Below are 18,921 nucleotides of genomic sequence, written 5' to 3' on the forward strand. Positions count from 1 at the left end.
TTTTTGATTAATCATTATATATCTAATTTAGTGTATTTCATTCAATTTAGCAAATTTGTTGGAGGTAATTCCACTCTATTTTTTTTTATTTCATTTATTTATAAATAAAATCATTTTATTGATCCCATAACAATTTTATTTTTCAAAAGTGAGGTAAGATTTGTGGCTTTTATTTTTAAATTTTATATTTCTCACTAAGGACATCTTGTTGTAATTAAGTTGAAAATTGACTCTTAATTATTGGAAAAAGGGGAAAAAAAAAAAGATGATGCTTTTAAGTGATTGATGTTAAAATAATATATTTGCACTTTTTGTAGTTTTGTTAATAAGTAATTGTTTTAGTATATTCCAAACCAAAAAAAACAAGATTTATATAGTCAAATTTCGAAGCTTTTTTCATACTTCATTTAATATGTTATGTATGTATTTATATTTTTGTGACATATGTTCCCCCAATCAAAGATGGGTTTAGAAATTTGAAAAAACGTGCCTTTTTTAAAAAGGTACTTTTAATTATTTAATAAAAATTCGACCGCTGTATTTTTTTTAAATCGTCCCAAGTCAACCTTCGATACTTATATTAAAACTATTTTATGTTTTGAAATGAATTTAAAATTTTCAAAAACAATTTTATCGTTCTTAAAAACATATTTTTAATCACTAAAAATTCATTTAGTTTTTAACCTTACATTTTATTGCAATTTTCGTATTATCAAAATTAGTTTTTGAAAAATTATGAACATATTTTGAGGTGATTTTGAAAACGATAAAAATGGTTATGGTCCCTTTATATTTTAACCTTAGACTCATATATTATTACAATTTACATAATTGTGTAGGTATGAGTGTCCGATTTTAACACTTACATATGAGACTTTTTTTTTAATATTAAAAATTTTAAGTATAATTGTACCTACCACTATATTTAAAAAGTGACTTTTGTAATTTACTTGAATAGAAAAAATACTATAGAAATGAAGAATAAAACAACAATAAATAAATAAAAAGAACATGGCACCCAAAGTATGAGTGACTTTGATCCATAAATCATGGGATTGGAAATTAGGTTGGAGCAGTTTTTTATCTTTTTCTTTTTTTTACTTGAAACCATTATAAGAATGAGTACAAAGTTTAGAATTTGGATGTAAATTCTAAACTTGATAAAAACAACCCCTATTGTTTTGTTTTTTTTAATGAAGTTTTTGATACATTAATATTTATTTAAAAAGAAAAATACTCATAAACTTTCAACGTTTTCAATAATACATTTAAACTTTAATAAATGAGTTGTTTACAAAAATCCATACACTTTTTTAAGTTTTATTAATACTCATAGCTTAAAGGAAAGATAATGCTCTCATTCTAGAATAATGGATAAACTCTCACAAAATTAGGTAAAAAAAAAAACTCTCCTTAAAACAATATATAAAAAAATACATAAAATTTATTTGATTATTAATATATTAACATATACTCAATAATAACCGATTTACAATAATATTGTTACGTTTAAATTCAAAGACCTCTCAATTGTTCAATTACCGACAAATTGAGTTGTGATATTTGAGTTTTTATCAAGTTTATCCTAACATAGCTTTTAAATTTTGGAATTAATATGTTTAAATTGCATGCATGTTAACAACATCTAAGTAAAATAGTCATATCTTATGGGGTGTTCAAACATCAAGACAAATAACGTGTTACGATCTCAAGAGCTTTGATCTAATTAGCTAACATCCATATCACATTGATATCGCTAGTCAAGTAATGGAAAGCTAAGTTATAATTTTATTTTTCAAATCTCAAATAAAAATGCCATTCCCATATGCTTTTCTAGAACAAAAGGAGAAAAAGAAAACGTCAATTCTATGTGCAATCCTAACAAATAATAAAACAAAGTAGAAGGCAGAATGAGGTTGAAGCTATGTGGCCATTATTTGTCACCAACTTTGTAGATGAATAAAATCCATTGGAACGTAGTATTTATTTATTTCCTTTTATATTAATTGTGGGAAAACATAGTTAGTAGTAATTCTAATTAGTTTAGATTTTAGGTTTGAGAATATATAACATAGCACTTAAACAGACAGTTTGTTTTTCTGATACGTACAATAACCATAATATAATCAGAATATGTCCATACTTATATATATAGATTACAATGTTTGTTTCATAAAAATAATTTGATTATTGTGTTTGTTTTTTAGAATTTTTACTTGTGAATATTTTAAATTCACGCAATATTTGAAGAATGTTATTACGACTATTTGTTAATTTATTTCATATAATCTTAACTAATATATAGCATATTTGTTTTCATGGATTTGAATTTATTTTTAAATCAATAACATTTATATTATTATTTCTATATGTTATTTTTTCTTTTTCGACAAAATAATAAACCATAATTTAATATTCTGAAATCAATTTGAATATTTGGCTAAAGTTAATAATAATTACAATATAACAAAAAAAAATTATATATGTGGTTGACGGTTTTTGTTTTAATTATATCAAATGAAGATTCATATAGAATTTATATATATATATATATATATATATATATATATATGTATGTATATAATAAAAAACAGAAAAAAAGAATGACAAAAATATAAAATAGGATGTCTTCAACTCGAAAATCGGGAAAACTTATATATATTTAAGACATCTAAAACTAAGGATGTAAAAGTAATTCGAATAATCCAAATAATCCAATAACCTAGACTACCCAATCTATATTATATGGATTGGGTTGAAAAAAATGAACTTTTTTAAATTGGGTTGGGTCTTAGGTTGGAGGGTTGGAAAAATTTCAATTCAACCCAAGCCAGAGTTATTAGGACATCCAAAAGTCTTCCATTCAGTAGGGATTGTAGGTGCTAAAAAGTCTCCAAATATCAGGGATCTTACAATAAATAGCCTCTAAATGAATTAAATTGCCAATCTAGTAATTGAACTTTTGATATTTTAGATTTAGGGTTTAGAGTTATAGTTTCAATAGGCATATGCATTTTAATTTCAAAGTTCGCATGAAGTTTTGACAAATTCAATTTTTTGTTGCTATAACAAGTGAGGAAGATATTTTAGTATTTGACAGTAAAAAAAGGATGGAATATGAGAACACAAGCTAGACGTTGTGTCCGATAGTGTTTGATTCAATCTATCTTGTTACATGCATATGCTTTATACATATCATCTGATTATGTAGAATGGCATCTACCAGTTTGATTTGGTAAATGTATTTGTTGTGCTTTTCTAAGTGGTCGTAGAAAGAAATCATGTAATTGAACTTTTGTACTAGCTGGTCAACAATAATTAATATGCTTTTGGTTTTCCCCCTCCCCAAATTAGTCTAATAAATGATCACCGATTTCTATTTCTCCCATATTCTTCATGTAGTTTCTGTATGAATAACCACTTCTTCTTGTCTATTTACAAAACTTTATCACAATTTTAAACAGTTGGGAAGTGGTTTTTGGACTTATGATTAGGTATATCTATTTGTTATTGAGGGTAAGAAACCCTAAACTAGGAATGGAGCTAATAAGTTAATGACTCTGGTCTATTTGTCAAACACACCTAAAAAACCAAGTGTCAAATGTTTCAATGGTTCTACGAATGTCCTTTCGATTTTCCATTGGTAGTACGTCAATTCAATTGGTCTTGAATTATACTATTAGTGATTTGGCACGTGTGAACTAAACAATTAATTTTGTAATGTAATGGGGTGATTAGTTGAACATCTACTTTGCCTCTTTTATGAAAATCCATGGTTTGAGATGTGGCACGAAGTTTATCCATTATTATTTTACTTTTCTTCCAATTTTGACCTTCATTTACTCGTTAATTTGTGATTAGTTTACCCATTCTTTTACACGTTAAGAGATAATTGTCAAATTCTTGCACAACGAAACCAACATATTTGTGTAATAAAGTTTATCTAAAAAATTTACGTTCTCACATATGGCTTAGTAAGACATAACCTGTGTTCGTGTTTAATGACAATGTATTCTCTTTGTTTGTTTCTATGTGCTGAATTTCTTATATTACCTTGTGCTCGTGCCTTCGTATTTGGCTCGATTTTGTGCAAGGTGTTGCAAGTCTTCACGATGAATCTCCATCCAATAATGAATGACAAAAATATTGATTTTTGCAAAAAGGACAACAATCTATAAATATAATCGATGAGCTGTAATTTGTAAACGACCATGCATTCTCCTATCTTTAGTTTATGCCATCTTCACTTTGAGATAACGGCAAAATAATATGATTCTAAATTTGGACGTTCCATTTTTATAAAATAGTAATTAAATAAAATTTATCCGCTCCTCAAACAAGAGAATAACAATTGAAAATTTGTTATTTATCAAATCTGTAAATGTCATGGCCATTAAATTATAACATTCTCATTTGGGAAAGGTGTAAGGTATTACTTGAAGTTCATCCTTTATTGTTGGTTTTGTTTTTTGTTTTTTCTCCTTTTCATTATTACCTTTTCTAACAGATATACATATATATTATTTTATAATTTTGATCCATAAGATGATTTAAATTAGTCCATAAGATGATCTAAAACAAATCATTTGGTGCTTTGAGATTTTTTCAAAATCTTTGTTTTTACTATTTGTTTAAATGAATAAACAAAGAAGATTAGAAGTAAACATTTGAACTTCAAACACATATGTCTAAAGTAAATCGAGGTTTGAATTAGATTGTACTCTATTTTTAAGTAGCATGAACATTAGAGATCATTTAACAACACATTTATGATATATATCGTTCATATAAATTAAAATATATAATAAAAAAGTTGGAACTATTGATTTAGTATGGGAAATTGTACTCATGTGTGTGTGTATATATATACACGTAGTTGTCTTTTGCTTTGATAGATTTTTATTTCATTATATATTATTAATTTTTTTTTAAATGTTAAAATGGTATAATTTAAAATCTATATATTCGAAAAGATGGGATACAAACAAAGCATCTAAATATTCTTTTATAATTAGTTAAAATCTCTTATTTTTAAAATATTTAAAGTTAACAACAACCTATTTTTTGTTTTTATAAAAACTAATTTTCTATGTGGTTTTAAAATTTAATATGAATTGTGAAATAAGATTTTGATTTAAAGGATTAAACCTCTCAAATATTTTCATTTAAAAGAAGAGAAAAAAAAAAAAAAAAGAAGAAGAAAACTAAAACCCTGTTCCTGGACAGCTGCCGATGAAGAACATTCATCCAATCCTATGATCATAGACCTCCACAGCCTGTTCAGGTTCTCTTTTTTTCTTTTATTTCTGTTGATCGCAAACCCCTTTTCATTCCGCTGCTCGTTTTGTGTGAATGTTGGAAAAATATTGATTTTTTCTTTTCTCTTTTTAGTTGTTGAATTGAATTCTGGAAAACAATGTGATTCTGTTGATCAAAATTAAAAAAATACATTTCTTACGTCGCTACAATCTCTATATTTTCACCCCACCTTGATTTTGGAGCTTTGATCGTTTGAAGAACACTGAACTTGGAGGGTCTTTCCTATTTTTTGATTTTTTTTGAAGTCTTATTTAATAAGTTTGAATGAATTTAATCAAATTACAGAAATGGGAGAATGTAAGATTATGAAATCATTACTAGCATAGTTGTGAAAGGAAGCTTTGTTTCTGCTGTTATTTATGTTTTGTGGTTGTCAGACTGATGATTAAACAAAACGTTTATGGAGTTGGGGAGAAGTGAGGTGTTATTCTTGTTCAAACCTACTTGTTTTTGTAGTCAAGAAATTTGGGCTTCCTGATAGTAGAATGGGTTACTTTGGTATTTTCTACGAGTCTTGTAGTACCGTTTCTTTGGTTTTAAGGATTATGACTCTCGCAGGTGAATGAAATGGATTTGAAACATAAAGGTATATCATGGGTTGGAAACATGTTCCAAAAGTTCGAAGCAGTTTGCCTGGAAGTGGATAATATTATAAACCAGGTATCTTCGTTTATTTTTCCTTTTTACATTTAATGATCCAATATTTCGACAAAGGATTTCATGTGATGGCTTTCTTATTGAGTTGATTATGTGGCTCTATTCTCTGGTTCATCATGCAAATGAGTAACTTGTCACTACAATCTGATTCTTTTTTTTTTTGTGTAGTAAGAATAACTTTTAAACTTATCTTATGCACAGGATAAGGTTAAATATGTCGAAAACCAGGTTAGTTCAGCAAGTGCAAATGTGAAGAGGTTATACTCTGAAGTTGTTCAAGGTGTACTTCCACCTATAGGGGATCCCATGAAATATGAAGCTAAAGCACTGGCTCAGAGGGGACATGTTCCAGTTAATGCATATTTCAGGTCACCGCCACACAACGAAGGAAAAGCTGCAAGTAATGTTGTTAATAAATCATCTGTGGGGCATGGTACTAGTTCTACTGATCAAATAGATAACCGAAGCCAAGCATCTTGTCAAGTTCCCTTTGTAAATGAAGAAGTTGCTCAAGTTCCCAATCACTCGGCTCTTGAGTTGAATGCTGATTTAACTTTGAAAAAGAATGACGGTGTCGTTTTAGATAAAGGCTTGCATGAGAGCATGAAAGAAAATACCGTTAGTGAACTACTTTCAAAGACTAATGATGGCTCATTTACAGATAAGCTTACCCTCATGGAGTCCAATGCTAGTGATCCTTTGAATCACTCACTAAGCAATGTAAATACAGACATTAATGATATTAAGAAAAGAGCTTCTTCAGTTTGTGATGGCTTTGATATGCAATTGGAAGACAATGTACTTTCAGTAGGGAGCGGTGATGGGGTCTTGACGAATAAAGATGAAAGTAAGAGTTTTAAAAAAAATACTTTTAGTGAGTTACTTTCAGAGAAAAATGATGGCTCATTGACAGACAAGCTTTCCCTCATGGAGCCAGATGCTAGTGATCCTTTGAGTCACTCACTGAGCAATGTAAGTACTGGAATTAATGATGTTAATAGAAGAGCTTCTATGGTTTGTGATAGCTTTGATCTGCAATTGGAGGACGATGTACTTTTAACAGGGAACAATGCTGGGGTTTTGACAGATAAAGATGAAAGTAAGAGTTCTGAAGAAAATATGTATGAACTACTGTCAGAGAAAAATGATGACTCATTGAGAGATAAGCTTACCCTCATGGAGTCAACTGCTAGCGATCCTTTGAGTCATTCATTGAGCATTCTAAGTACTGAAATTAATGATTCTAATAAGAAAGCTTCTTTGGTTTGTGATGACTTCGATATGCAATTGGAGGATGATGTACTTTTAGTAGGGAACAATGGTGGGGTTTTGACAGATAAAGATGAAAGCAAGAGTTCTGAAGAGGATAGCACCATGAAGCTCAATGCTAGTGATCCTTTGAAGCATATGGCTAATTGTACATCTTGTGAAGTTAAAGTTACAAATGATGAAGCAATTCTTATTCTGGATAATTCTCATTTACCAATGGAATCTTCCAGTCTCTCATGGAAGAATGACAGCAACTTATCAAATGAAAGCTCAGATGAGTTTCTAAAGAAATCTGTCACCATGGAATCTAACACTGCCGATCATTTGAATGAAAACCATCCTAATCATGTATGGAGTGGGACAAACTTTGTGGGTAAAGAAGCTGATGATTCTAATTTTCTTTTGAAATCTGTGGTGCTTTCGGGCGAGATGGATCATGTCGTGATGGATAAAGACTTCGATAGGAGTTCTTTGAAGGGTGCTATCTTTGAGGATGATCCTAGAAGTCATTTGTTGAATCTACCCAGGCATGCAAATGGAATTAGCTTCACCAACGAAGAAGATATTATGGTTTCTGATAGAAATCATCTGCAGTTGGGGACGGAGATACTTGCTAGAAAGAATGATGATGCCTTGACCATTAAACACTCCAATGAAAGTTTAAAAAATGATACCATCTTGGAGTTGGAGCATGATGCAAATTATCCTTTAAAGAACCAGCCAAGATGCAGATCAAGCAGCACAAAATATAAAAAGGAAGAAGTTTCTTTGGTTTCAAATGATTCTTTTCTAAAGTTAAAGAGTGGGGTCATGTTGGGGAAGAATGGTAAAGCTTTAATAGATAAAGCATCAGATGTAAGTTGTAAAGAACAGGCCAATTTAGAATTATCAACTGAGTTAGCTTTGCATTGTGGTGAAGAGTCAATCAAGGAAACTTTATGCAGTTATGGTAATGAATTTGAAGGGGACATTGTGACCTTAAATGGAGGTCTACAGGAAACTTTGATTCATTGTGCAGATGTTGAATCGATCCATAAAGAGCAAACTTCCAACTTCTCGGTAAACAATTTACTTGGTTTTTCACAAACGATGGAGACAACTTCGAAGTACTTGGAAAATGGAATTAGTTGTTCTTCTAATGCTGTAGATGCTACTTCTTCTGAACTGGCTTCAATAGTTTTAACTAGTGGGGAAATTGTGGAAGAGAACAATTTACTTGGTTTTTCACAAACGATGGAGACAACTTTTAAGTACTTGGAAAATGGAATTGGTTGTTCTTCTAATGCTGTAGATGCTATTTCTGCTGAACAGGCTGCAATAGTTTTAACTAGTGGGGAAACTGTGGAAGAGAACAATTTACTTGGTTTTTCACAAACGATGGAGACAACTTTTAAGTACTTGGAAAATGGAATTGGTTGTTCTTCTGATGCTGTAGATGCTACTTCTTCTAAACAGGCTTCAATAGTTTTAACTAATGGGGAAACTGTGGAAGAGACACAGCCAGTCTCCTCTTTGAAACCCCTAGCAAAGGGTTCTTTTTCTGCTTTTAGACGTTCATTCAGCAACCTTTCTAGTGGCACTGCTGTCCATGAAAAACCTGTTGAACACAATGCACACACTGAATGTAGATCTCGTTCATCGTTTGAAGTATTCAATAGTCCATCTTATGGAAACAACGCTTCAAATATGAAACTTGTCTCCTCCAAAAGCTCCTTATCATCAATGGAATCATTAGGTATGTACTCTTATCTTCTGTTGTTGAGATGTATAGAATCACAGATTGGAAAAATCATACTTATAAGATAGATGAGCTACTCCTCTAATTTTCAATTGGTTTTGAGATGAAACCTCATACTATCAAATATGGTATTAGAGTCCATTAAGCCCAAATCGATATATGATCTAAGATTGGTGAACCCAAAGAGGCACCATCTTGAGGGGCATGTTGAGATGTTGAGAATTCTATATTGGAAAAACCAAGGGACTCACACTATAAGATAGATGAGCTACTCCTCTCATTGCCAATTGGTTTTTAGATGAAACCTCATACTATCAAATATTTGTCATAGGATAAGTATCCGTGGTTTCTTCTGATTTTCTTAAACAATTCATGACTCAGCTGAGACTCATGCTTCAAGAGCCAATGATACGACATTTCTTCCTAAATTTTATACTAGAAGGCAGGGTGATATTTCCAAATCTACTAGTTCTGGGAATCCAAGTTTCTCTACTGTAGGTGTGTCCCTAAGTTTGTTTTCATATTAATCTTTCAATTTACTGTTGTTATCTATAATTATCATGACAAGGTGGTAGTTCATATTTACGCTATTTTCATAGTAGATGAAAATGTTGCTTGTCTGTTTCGGTAATGATTAGCTAAAATCAAAGTCTACCTATCGTATCACACTTTTTTTGAACTAAAAGAGATTTGCTGTTTACTATTAGGATTAGGAACTATTTAGTTTGTTTTCCTTGAAACTTCATAAGTGACAAAAATGACTGATGGGGAATCTTTTTATCTTTTAATTTTTCCCCTCCTTTCCTTTCTCATTAGGAATTAAACGATGATCTTAATAACATTTCTCAGGTTGTCCACATGATTCCAGCGACTATATTTTGGATGCGGAAATGGAAACAGTGGATTTGGGACATAAAGTGACCCATGAAAATGAGTGTGACGTTCTTGACTATAAAGCTCTCCATGCTGTCTCTCGCAGAACCCAAAAGCTCCGTTCTTACAAGGTCTTTCTCCCTCAACTAACTTTTCATTTCATATAACATCTAAAGTTACATATATGAGCCTCTATCAATTTTAAGTCTGTTGAAAGACGTTTAAGACCTGGAAACACCTTTTTCTCTTTATGATAACAATGTTTAACTCCAACTTGAGCATAAAAAAACAGTACGAAAGAGTTTATAACTAAAATGCAAAATGCAGGACTATGAGTAACATGTTTATTGCGAGTTGGGAACATCAAATTCGTCTTATGAAATACCACTATATTTACCTGTCCATTTCCCCCCTCCATAAGTATCTAAGGTGCTAAAATATTCTACCTTTTGTTTCTGATTTATTCTTCTTCACCTTCTGAAAAATAGAAGAGAATCCAGGATGCTTTTACTTCCAAAAAGAGGTTGGCAAAGGAATATGAACAACTAGCAATCTGGTATGGAGATACTGATATGGAATTCAGCACAAACAGTTCACAGAAATTGGAGAAGGAGAATACATCAACCAATTATCTATCTGACTCTGAGTGGGAGCTCCTGTAAATAAGACAACTAATTTAGTTGGTCTCTGCAATCAATATTGTTTTCAGGTGGAGGAGAATCCTCTGTGCTGGAGATCAAGAGAAAGCTAGTCTGTAAATACCCTACTGTAGTCACCTTATCTGTTGCAGGGCATGACACCAGCATAAGTAACCTTGGAAATTCCGAAATAAACGAGTTGTAATAAATTTTGCTGCACATAATGCACTCTTTCTGGGCTGTAAACCTAAATGTTTTAATTAATTAATTTATTTAAATATACATATCTTTGGTAAATAAAGCTGTCTTGGTTTTTTTCCCTGGTTGGGAATGATCTGCTCTTTGTTTGATATTCTCTCTCCTAAATTGAAAAGGAAATCTGTGGACCTTTTCTTTTACTCGCTATTATATCCTTTGTTCTTATTGTTGAGTTCAGCAATTAGAAGTGCTTTTGTTGTTCTTTCTTCCCATCCAGACACTTGGACAAAATCCCATTCTACTTCATGCACTCTCTATTTCTCAGGTTCCCATTCTTTGCTCCTCTGAAGACGACTGGTAAGGTAATTGGGTCATTTCAGAATTGATAGAATGATGTCACTGAAATATAAAGTTACAAACGGTAATCCTAACTTTGCATTTTGTGGTTCTGTTGTATACTTTATTGTTATTGGGAACTTTTACTACAAAGTTTGGCATCTGATTGGAATGATTGTTCCGTCTCTTCGTGTTAGAACAGAAGTACAACATGTGGAATATAGGGATTTGAACCTCTGACCTTGAGGTAAAGAGTGGAGTTTAATATTTGTGGAGTTATCCTCACTTTCTCCATGAAATAGTTTTTCTTTCAATTTTAATGCCAAATTCTGTTAGATGCTAGTTTTCCTACTTTTATTTCTCTCCAATCACTCGAAAACAAAACTCAAGATCACATGAATGTAGGAATATCGGTCATTGAAATGAAAGATTATCACTGTGTTTTTACCCGACTGAGAAAAGACTGGTTTGTTTAACGGTCTCAATCAGGATTCAGTTTTTTTATATCTTTGTTAAGGTAGTGGACTAGCTATATCCTCTTGAGATTCAATAGTGTAGAGCTTGATAGGGTCATCCAATAGAGTACTATTAGAGTTGGATCATGAGAATCGCTGTAGTAAGTTTGAAAAGAGTTGTCTTTTCCTTCTCTCCAAAGGCTGATATGCTGACATAGTAGTAGGGGATAAATGTGACTGAATCATAAGTTATTGTGAGTGTTCATGATGAAGCTCCCACTTAAAATAGTATGGTTCTGATTGCCAACCTAGTATTCACATGTAGTGGAAATCAGATAAGCAGCTGACATCAGTTTTTATCTCACCTTTTTGGAAACTTTATCAGCTGGTTTTATCCATCTATGTCATTCTCTACACTCTATGCATTTGTATTAGTTATTTCCCTTGTGCACTATAGTGATAGCTTACTCTATAGTCTATCCATTCTCTCTTCTCTTTTCTTTCCTTGATGATGATCTCTCTCCATTTTGGATAAATGTGATGATGACATGACTTTCTTTCTTCTCAACTTTGTTAGTACTTCTGCATCTGAGAGAAACACAAGACTTGGAAAAGGACCTATGAACCTCACAGGTATACAATCACAAAGGTTTTTGTATAGATGATCCATTTTGGGATATGTTAATGTGATCCAATCTTAAAGAACGAATGAAAACTAACATTTGACAAAGTATTTTCATATTAGGGATGTCCTTCCCATCGTAAAATAATTAGAGCTCTAACACGATCGAAATTTTATTCTTAAAACAATAGTTGGCCAAACCAGTGATTAAAAATGAAAATCATGTTAAACTTCGACCATTTTGCGATGGATGAGTTGTCCTTATGCGATAATGCATATTAGGCGGTAGATTGCTCTATGATGTAAGAAAGAGTTTGTAATTAGTTTTCTATGATTGAGTCATTCCGCATTAACACACTATTGAGATTGAATCATCCGTACATGAGATCACCAATCAACTTTTTTTTTAGAGAGATTTTTATGAGACTAAAAAAGCTGAATTAGGTACTGTTGAAAATGAAGAACATAAGTGGATTTTGAAAAGAAGTTTGCCTTTATTTATTTATTTATTTTGAAGTTTGAATTATATTATATGCCTAAAACAACATGGGCCATGTGTGTTTATTGGGAGTTTCATATCAAACAAGATGGCTATAAAATACTAATTCAAAAGAAAACATGAAGAGATGCTATGAGAAGCTGTAAAATGTCCATATTTGAGACCCCCACCCCCCAAACAAAATAAATAAGAATACTAATGGCTAAAGTAATGATCTCCCCTTCCATGAAAATATTTAGTCACATCCACGTTAAAGTAAGAAGCTAAAAGAAATGCTATACCCTTCCTTTAGCTTCTGCTTTTTCATGAAAACTCTTTAGATTATGAAAAGAATATATAAGTTAATGATAATAATTAATAATGAACATTATACTCATAAAATTAGACAATATTAGAAAAGATGAAACCAGAAAAAGGGGAAAAGAGAGAAAACCAAGAGGAAAAGAAAGTTAAAAAATTTTCTAATCAGTCCAACGGTTGAATGACAAACTAAAAAACACAGTCACAACCTCATTCCATCAAAGGTTAAACAGAAATATATTCTTAAAATTTCTTTCCATAAAGTTTAGAGAGCGAATGAATACAACGTTTAAAGTTAAAATTAAACAACGACAATGAAATGGATGAGAAGAGAACCATCAAGACCAATGAGGGGTTGTGGTTTAGTCAGATCAATCAACTTTTGGTTGGCTGATTTCACTCCTACCAAACCCACCCATTACTAAATGTTAGATCAATAATAAGAACATGACATATCTTTTGCATCTTCATAAAACATTCACTTTTGTTTCTTTGGGATCTTTTTCAATCATCCGTATATTGCAATAAACATGCATACATATGAGGTAAAAAGTTTAAATTGTGCCTTGAACTATTTGGTCACGTAAACGAATTTATACAAAAGTTAAACTTAAAATGATACGTATCATCTTTATTGTAAATAAATCAATAATAAAAAGAAACATAGAGAAAACAAAAAGTAAAGAAATCAATACATAAATATAACGTGGTTCACTCACTGTATAGTTTATTATAAAGAAAAAACTATTATTTGTGCTTGGTGGTTTAGAGTATTAGATAACATATTCATGATATTTCTAACCTTTTATTTATTTTAGATTTAAGTGAGAACAAGAGAAATGTGGTGATTTTTTTGGAATAAACCATTTTGGATGTTATGGGTAGAGAATGAAAATTGATTTAAAGATTTAGTTGGAAAAAAAGCATGATTTGTTCTCTTTGTCAAGTCATATATTTTTGAATACTTTGTTTAACTTTACATGTAGATTAATTAACTTTTAGTGAAAAATCTGCAAGAAGATCTTTGTCAACTTTTGTTTAACAACTAATTAAGCACTTAAACTGTGGAATAATTATATGCATTCTTTTCTTCCTATTATTTCAATCATATCTACTTTTTAGTATACCCACATTAATTATGAAAAGAAAACAATCATAATTAACAATAAATCAAACTAATTTACATTATTTATGAAGTTGGTGTGTATCAATTTTAATCCTCAACCATTTTCTTAATTCACTCACTAAATTTTAACAAATAAAAATTATATTCATTCATTTTTATTTAAATAAAAACGTAAAGATGGTTCTAATTTTACTAATCTCAACAAAATCAATTCACTTCAAATTGATTAGATCCAGCCGTACGCATATTAAATATCGATGAACTTTTTTTTATATTCAAATTTCAATAAGAATTTAGCCTTTTAAGGGTTTTTTAAATCTTATCAATTTTGTATCGTAAACGTATATACGAGAATACAAAATATATCAAAATAATGGTTTAAATACTATTTTAGTTCATATACATTAAGTTTATGTTTTTACATCTAAACTTCAAAACAAACAACATCTATGTTTTTACGATTGCATACGAATTTGTTTCATTTTCATTGTGAAATTTCAAAATATATGTTTACTTTGCAATCGATCACTATTTTATCTTTATATCTAATATTTGCTCGTCCAATAATCAGCTCTCTAATCACCCACATTAACATGCTACAATATACATATACTCAAAGTCAAATTATCACTATTGATTATTAAAAAAAAAATTACATTATTGTTATCATTGTTGGATGATATAATTAATATTTAAATTACCTTCACCTATCAATTATTCAACTTAACTTTGCAAGTCAATCAATAATTTAACATGATATTAAAACAAATAATTTGAAATGTCACGTGTTTGACGTTCGTGCAATACTATAATATTAAATATATCTTTAAGACATAGAGTTTAAACAATTAATAATTAATGTAGTGGAATTTATAAAGTGGTGAAAATGGTTATTTACTTTGAAGTTTTAAGGATTGAAATGATAGTTATTTTAAAGTTTGAAGGTAAGATAAAACAAACTTGAAAGGTGGCTAAGAAAAAGAGAAGTTGAGGATAATGTGAAAAGAAGGCAGTGGGGAAAGAGAGAGAGAGAAGCACTTTTAAAAAGGAAAGACAAAAAAAATGGATAAATATATTTATAGTTTTGTCCAATTGAGAATATATTTAAGTAGAAAGAAATAAAATAAAATATCTACCGACTTAGTTTTATTTATTGTCCACATGAAATACTATCAATAACTTTGAACACTTCTCTCTTTGTTTTTTGGTCGGTTTTGGATTCATTACTTTACATTTAAATTCATCTAAATCAAATTAATATATGCTTTGTGGATCATCCCTTAACTTTATGTTAATGTATTATCAAAATTCCTACTTATATAGATAGCTTAGTTAAAACTAATTTATATAATCACATAACTTTATATGTAAATAGATTAGTTTCTTTACTTTAACTATATGTTTTCTTTTCTCTTCTATCATATCTTCAAAAATTATGGTTCAATTTATCTAAATAATAATATTCGACTTAGAAATTTTTTACGTCTACTTAAAAATGAAATCTCACTTTATAATTTTGTATTGAAGTGAAATCAATTGCTAGTCTATAGCTCTTAAATCCACGTAGTTTGGTAGATAAGTTTGATTCTATATTTAAATACTTTGTATATTTTGGTGAAAAGAATAGAGTGAAAGATGTGAGAAGTTAGAAATACCTTAGCTAATTATAATGTAGGTCGATTTCTATCGAATATAGAGTCAATTATTTTCTTTTATCTCATCACAAGTTCCAAATTTGATTCTAACTCTTTATCTTTATTAGATTGCGACAAAGGTATATATATGTATATACACACATAAAGTTGAAGTAAGACTAGTTAAAAATTGACTAATAAGAACGTGACACGTTGTTAGTTGGTTAATTTCTTCAATTTTTGTTTATCTTTCCAAAGATAGGAAGGACAAACAACTTTATAATAATGTTTTTATCAAACATCCAAATTTTGGCCATGGCCTATTAAAAAAAAAGTTGACTAATGGGGGGAACTTTTATTTATAATAAAGTTGCCAAACTATATATATATATATATATATATATATATATATATATATATATATATATATATATATATATATATGATATCATAATCCTCCCATTCTCATATGTTTATAGAAAATAAATAAATATTTATATACACACTTTTGAGCAAACATTAATGGTGATATGAACATTAATCAAACATTAGAGGTGTAAAAGTTTTACTTTTTAAATTCTTTTTATGCAAACACATATCACACTTTTGAAAAAAGAAATAATCATATTGAAATTTATATTTGTTTTCTTATTATAATTTTTTACTATGGTTTCTTAATTCTATTTTTTTTTTCTTTCAAAACTTCACTTTATTTTTTAAAATATTTATAAAATGGACTATTCAAAAGTAAACTAATGGATAATCTTAATGTTTATAGATTAATTAATTTTAAAACCTAAAAATTAAATGGTCATTAAACTAGACACGAATACATATATCTTTTAAATAATAATTTACGCTAAGAATAGATAGAGACATTTTTACCCAATCACATTTAAAGAGTGTTTAATAGTCTATAAAGAGATGATTATGTAATGTAATGTAATAAAAATCACATATTTAATTGAATTAAACGTTTCGAGTTTCGTTTGTAATATAAAACTCATTTCGTATGTTCCGACCTTTTTTCACTCTTTTCATGTCTTGCAATTTCGTTTCGTTCCATTCCTACTAAAATAACACATCATATATATATATATATATATATATATATATATAAAAGCTAGCAAAGAAATTATTAAAGATGGAGGTTGTCATAAAATGTAAAAGGGCAGCAATATATTGTGTATGTCATTTTCATTTCTCTTTGTTCCCATTTTCTGACTTCATCATTATCATATGGAAACTACACACAAAATTCTTTGCATTTGCACACTTTGTTTTTTCTCTCATGAAATATGGGGTTGCAAAATTTGAAAATGAAAGCCCAATACATTTTGACCAAATTATTCTTATACTTATCCCAATCAACAAACAATATATATACCACTATTTCTCACATACTTTTTCTCTTTCTCTTTCGGCTCGCCGCAATTATCATTCATTTTTAATTTTAAGATATAGTTGTAAATATAGCAATGAAGTTTAAAATATTGGTACAAAATAATTTGTAAATAAAATAAAATTTAGATTTAGTTTCTCTAAATCTAGTCTATTAACGTTTATTAATAATAATGATATAGTCTATCACTAATTATCAATAGGAACGATATAGAGTTTTGAGTATCAAACACTAACGTACATTTCTTTTCGCTCTAAAATTCTTTTAGAAATATGTGGTAACGAAAATAAAAGACCAAAAGAAATTAAGAGGAAACAACGATGTGGTGTATATTTATATATATAGAAATATATCATCTCACTCTTTGATTTACAAAACCCACAAGAGATTTATTCTCTCTCAAATATAGCTCAAGGACAAAAAAAAAAAAAACAAACACGGCGATGTTAATTTGAGCATAACTCATTCTATTACCATTTCTAGTTCAACTTTCATCCAACGATTTCATTGAACTTGAAAGTGTAAAATGAAAGAAAGCAAAAAAAAGAAGAAAAAAGAAATGTATAATTCAATGATGGCGTGGATCAGGTCCCCCAGGGCTTAGTCTTTTGGACACAAAATGCCTTCCAAGCTTCTCTTTCTCTTCGATGATAAACTTCAACATTTCTTCCACATTCTTTACAAACAGTTCGTTTTTCTTATTCGAAGACGAGGACGAAGACGGAGACGGAGACGAAAGTAAACGACTTTCGGAAATGGAAGAACACAAGAGCAATATCAAAACCAAACCCCAAAACAAGATCAGCTTTACACTACAGTTAGCCATTCAACTTCACAACACACGCTTCTGTTTTTAGGGTTGTTTCTTTTTTTCCTCTCTTTCTTTTTTGTTGGATTTCTCATAACACACTCATACAATTACCTATATATATAGATTTCATAAGCAAAGATAAGTGTAAAAGGGGCCACTAAAAAACATAAACTTTTTTCTCTCAGTGAGTGCAATTTTGTTTATTTATTTATTAAAAAGTCAAGATGTGACGAAAAACTTTTTCTCTCATTGGCTTTCCCAACCCATTTGGCCACCATCTCTCCGCCGGCAATTCTTTTTCATATACATAAAATAACATGTTCTTCGGTGTATTGTATTGATCTTATGTTGTTTGTGCTACTTATGGTTTTTAGTTTTTGGGTTCAGAGAAGTGTAATGTAAAGCTTTTCTAACTTTAGAAGGTCTCTTGATATATATAATTTTTCTAAAAAAATTTCAATAAGAAAAAGACCTAGTTTGCACATTATTAAAATTATACGTAAATCTCTAAATCAATTTCCTATTACTTTATGTTAATTAGTTTTATGTTCATCTTCGATTTTTTGATTTCTTAATATCGTAACTATATCCTCAACTCAGAAGTTTAAGAGTCACATAAGTAAGTGTAGATATTATTGAGAGATAATATCTCAACCAATATTATATTATATTAATGTATTCTAAGATCCAAGAAGTCTGTTATTCTAATCTCCGCATCTTAATTAAAATTATACAAAAATAGTTTTATTAATTTCTATATATACTATATAGAAGATATATCACTTCCTTATTAAACTATTATTGGACTCTCAAAGTTACAAAATTTTGCATGTAAAGATAATCTTTGGCTTTGATCCTATTTATAAATTATTGAATTGTTAGAAACTAAAAAACTCGAAAGTAATAGGTTATATAAGCGACAATCAATATCAATAATCAATAATCGAGAGAAAATGATTACGCTAAGGTTTTTGTAAAATCATAATATACATACATACATATATATATATATATATATATATATGTATATACTTTGGCTTTTGA

The 18,921-nt window shown here is 29.6% G+C and overlaps 1 protein-coding gene across 2 annotated transcripts; it reads left to right on the top strand.

Moving 5' to 3' along the window:
• Window positions 1-5,129: 5,129 nt before the first annotated feature.
• Window positions 5,130-10,828, top strand: LOC103501804 (uncharacterized). 2 transcript variants are annotated; one of them, XM_008465503.3, is made up of 6 exons: window positions 5,131-5,284; window positions 5,878-5,979; window positions 6,178-8,980; window positions 9,365-9,481; window positions 9,833-9,987; window positions 10,345-10,828. In XM_008465503.3, exons 2-6 carry the CDS (start codon window positions 5,887-5,889, stop codon window positions 10,516-10,518), a joined length of 3,342 nt encoding a protein of 1,113 aa, XP_008463725.2. In that variant the 5' UTR covers window positions 5,131-5,284; window positions 5,878-5,886; the 3' UTR covers window positions 10,519-10,828. The 2 variants fall into 2 exon arrangements, with proteins under 2 accessions (XP_008463726.2, XP_008463725.2); XM_008465504.3 differs by lacking the exon at window positions 9,365-9,481 and having other exon boundaries at window positions 5,130-5,284.
• The last annotated feature ends 8,093 nt before the right edge of the window (window positions 10,829-18,921 follow it).

The sequence above is a fragment of the Cucumis melo genome, chromosome 7 (assembly GCF_025177605.1).
Source record: "Cucumis melo cultivar AY chromosome 7, USDA_Cmelo_AY_1.0, whole genome shotgun sequence".
Classification (NCBI taxonomy): Eukaryota; Viridiplantae; Streptophyta; class Magnoliopsida; order Cucurbitales; family Cucurbitaceae; genus Cucumis; species Cucumis melo.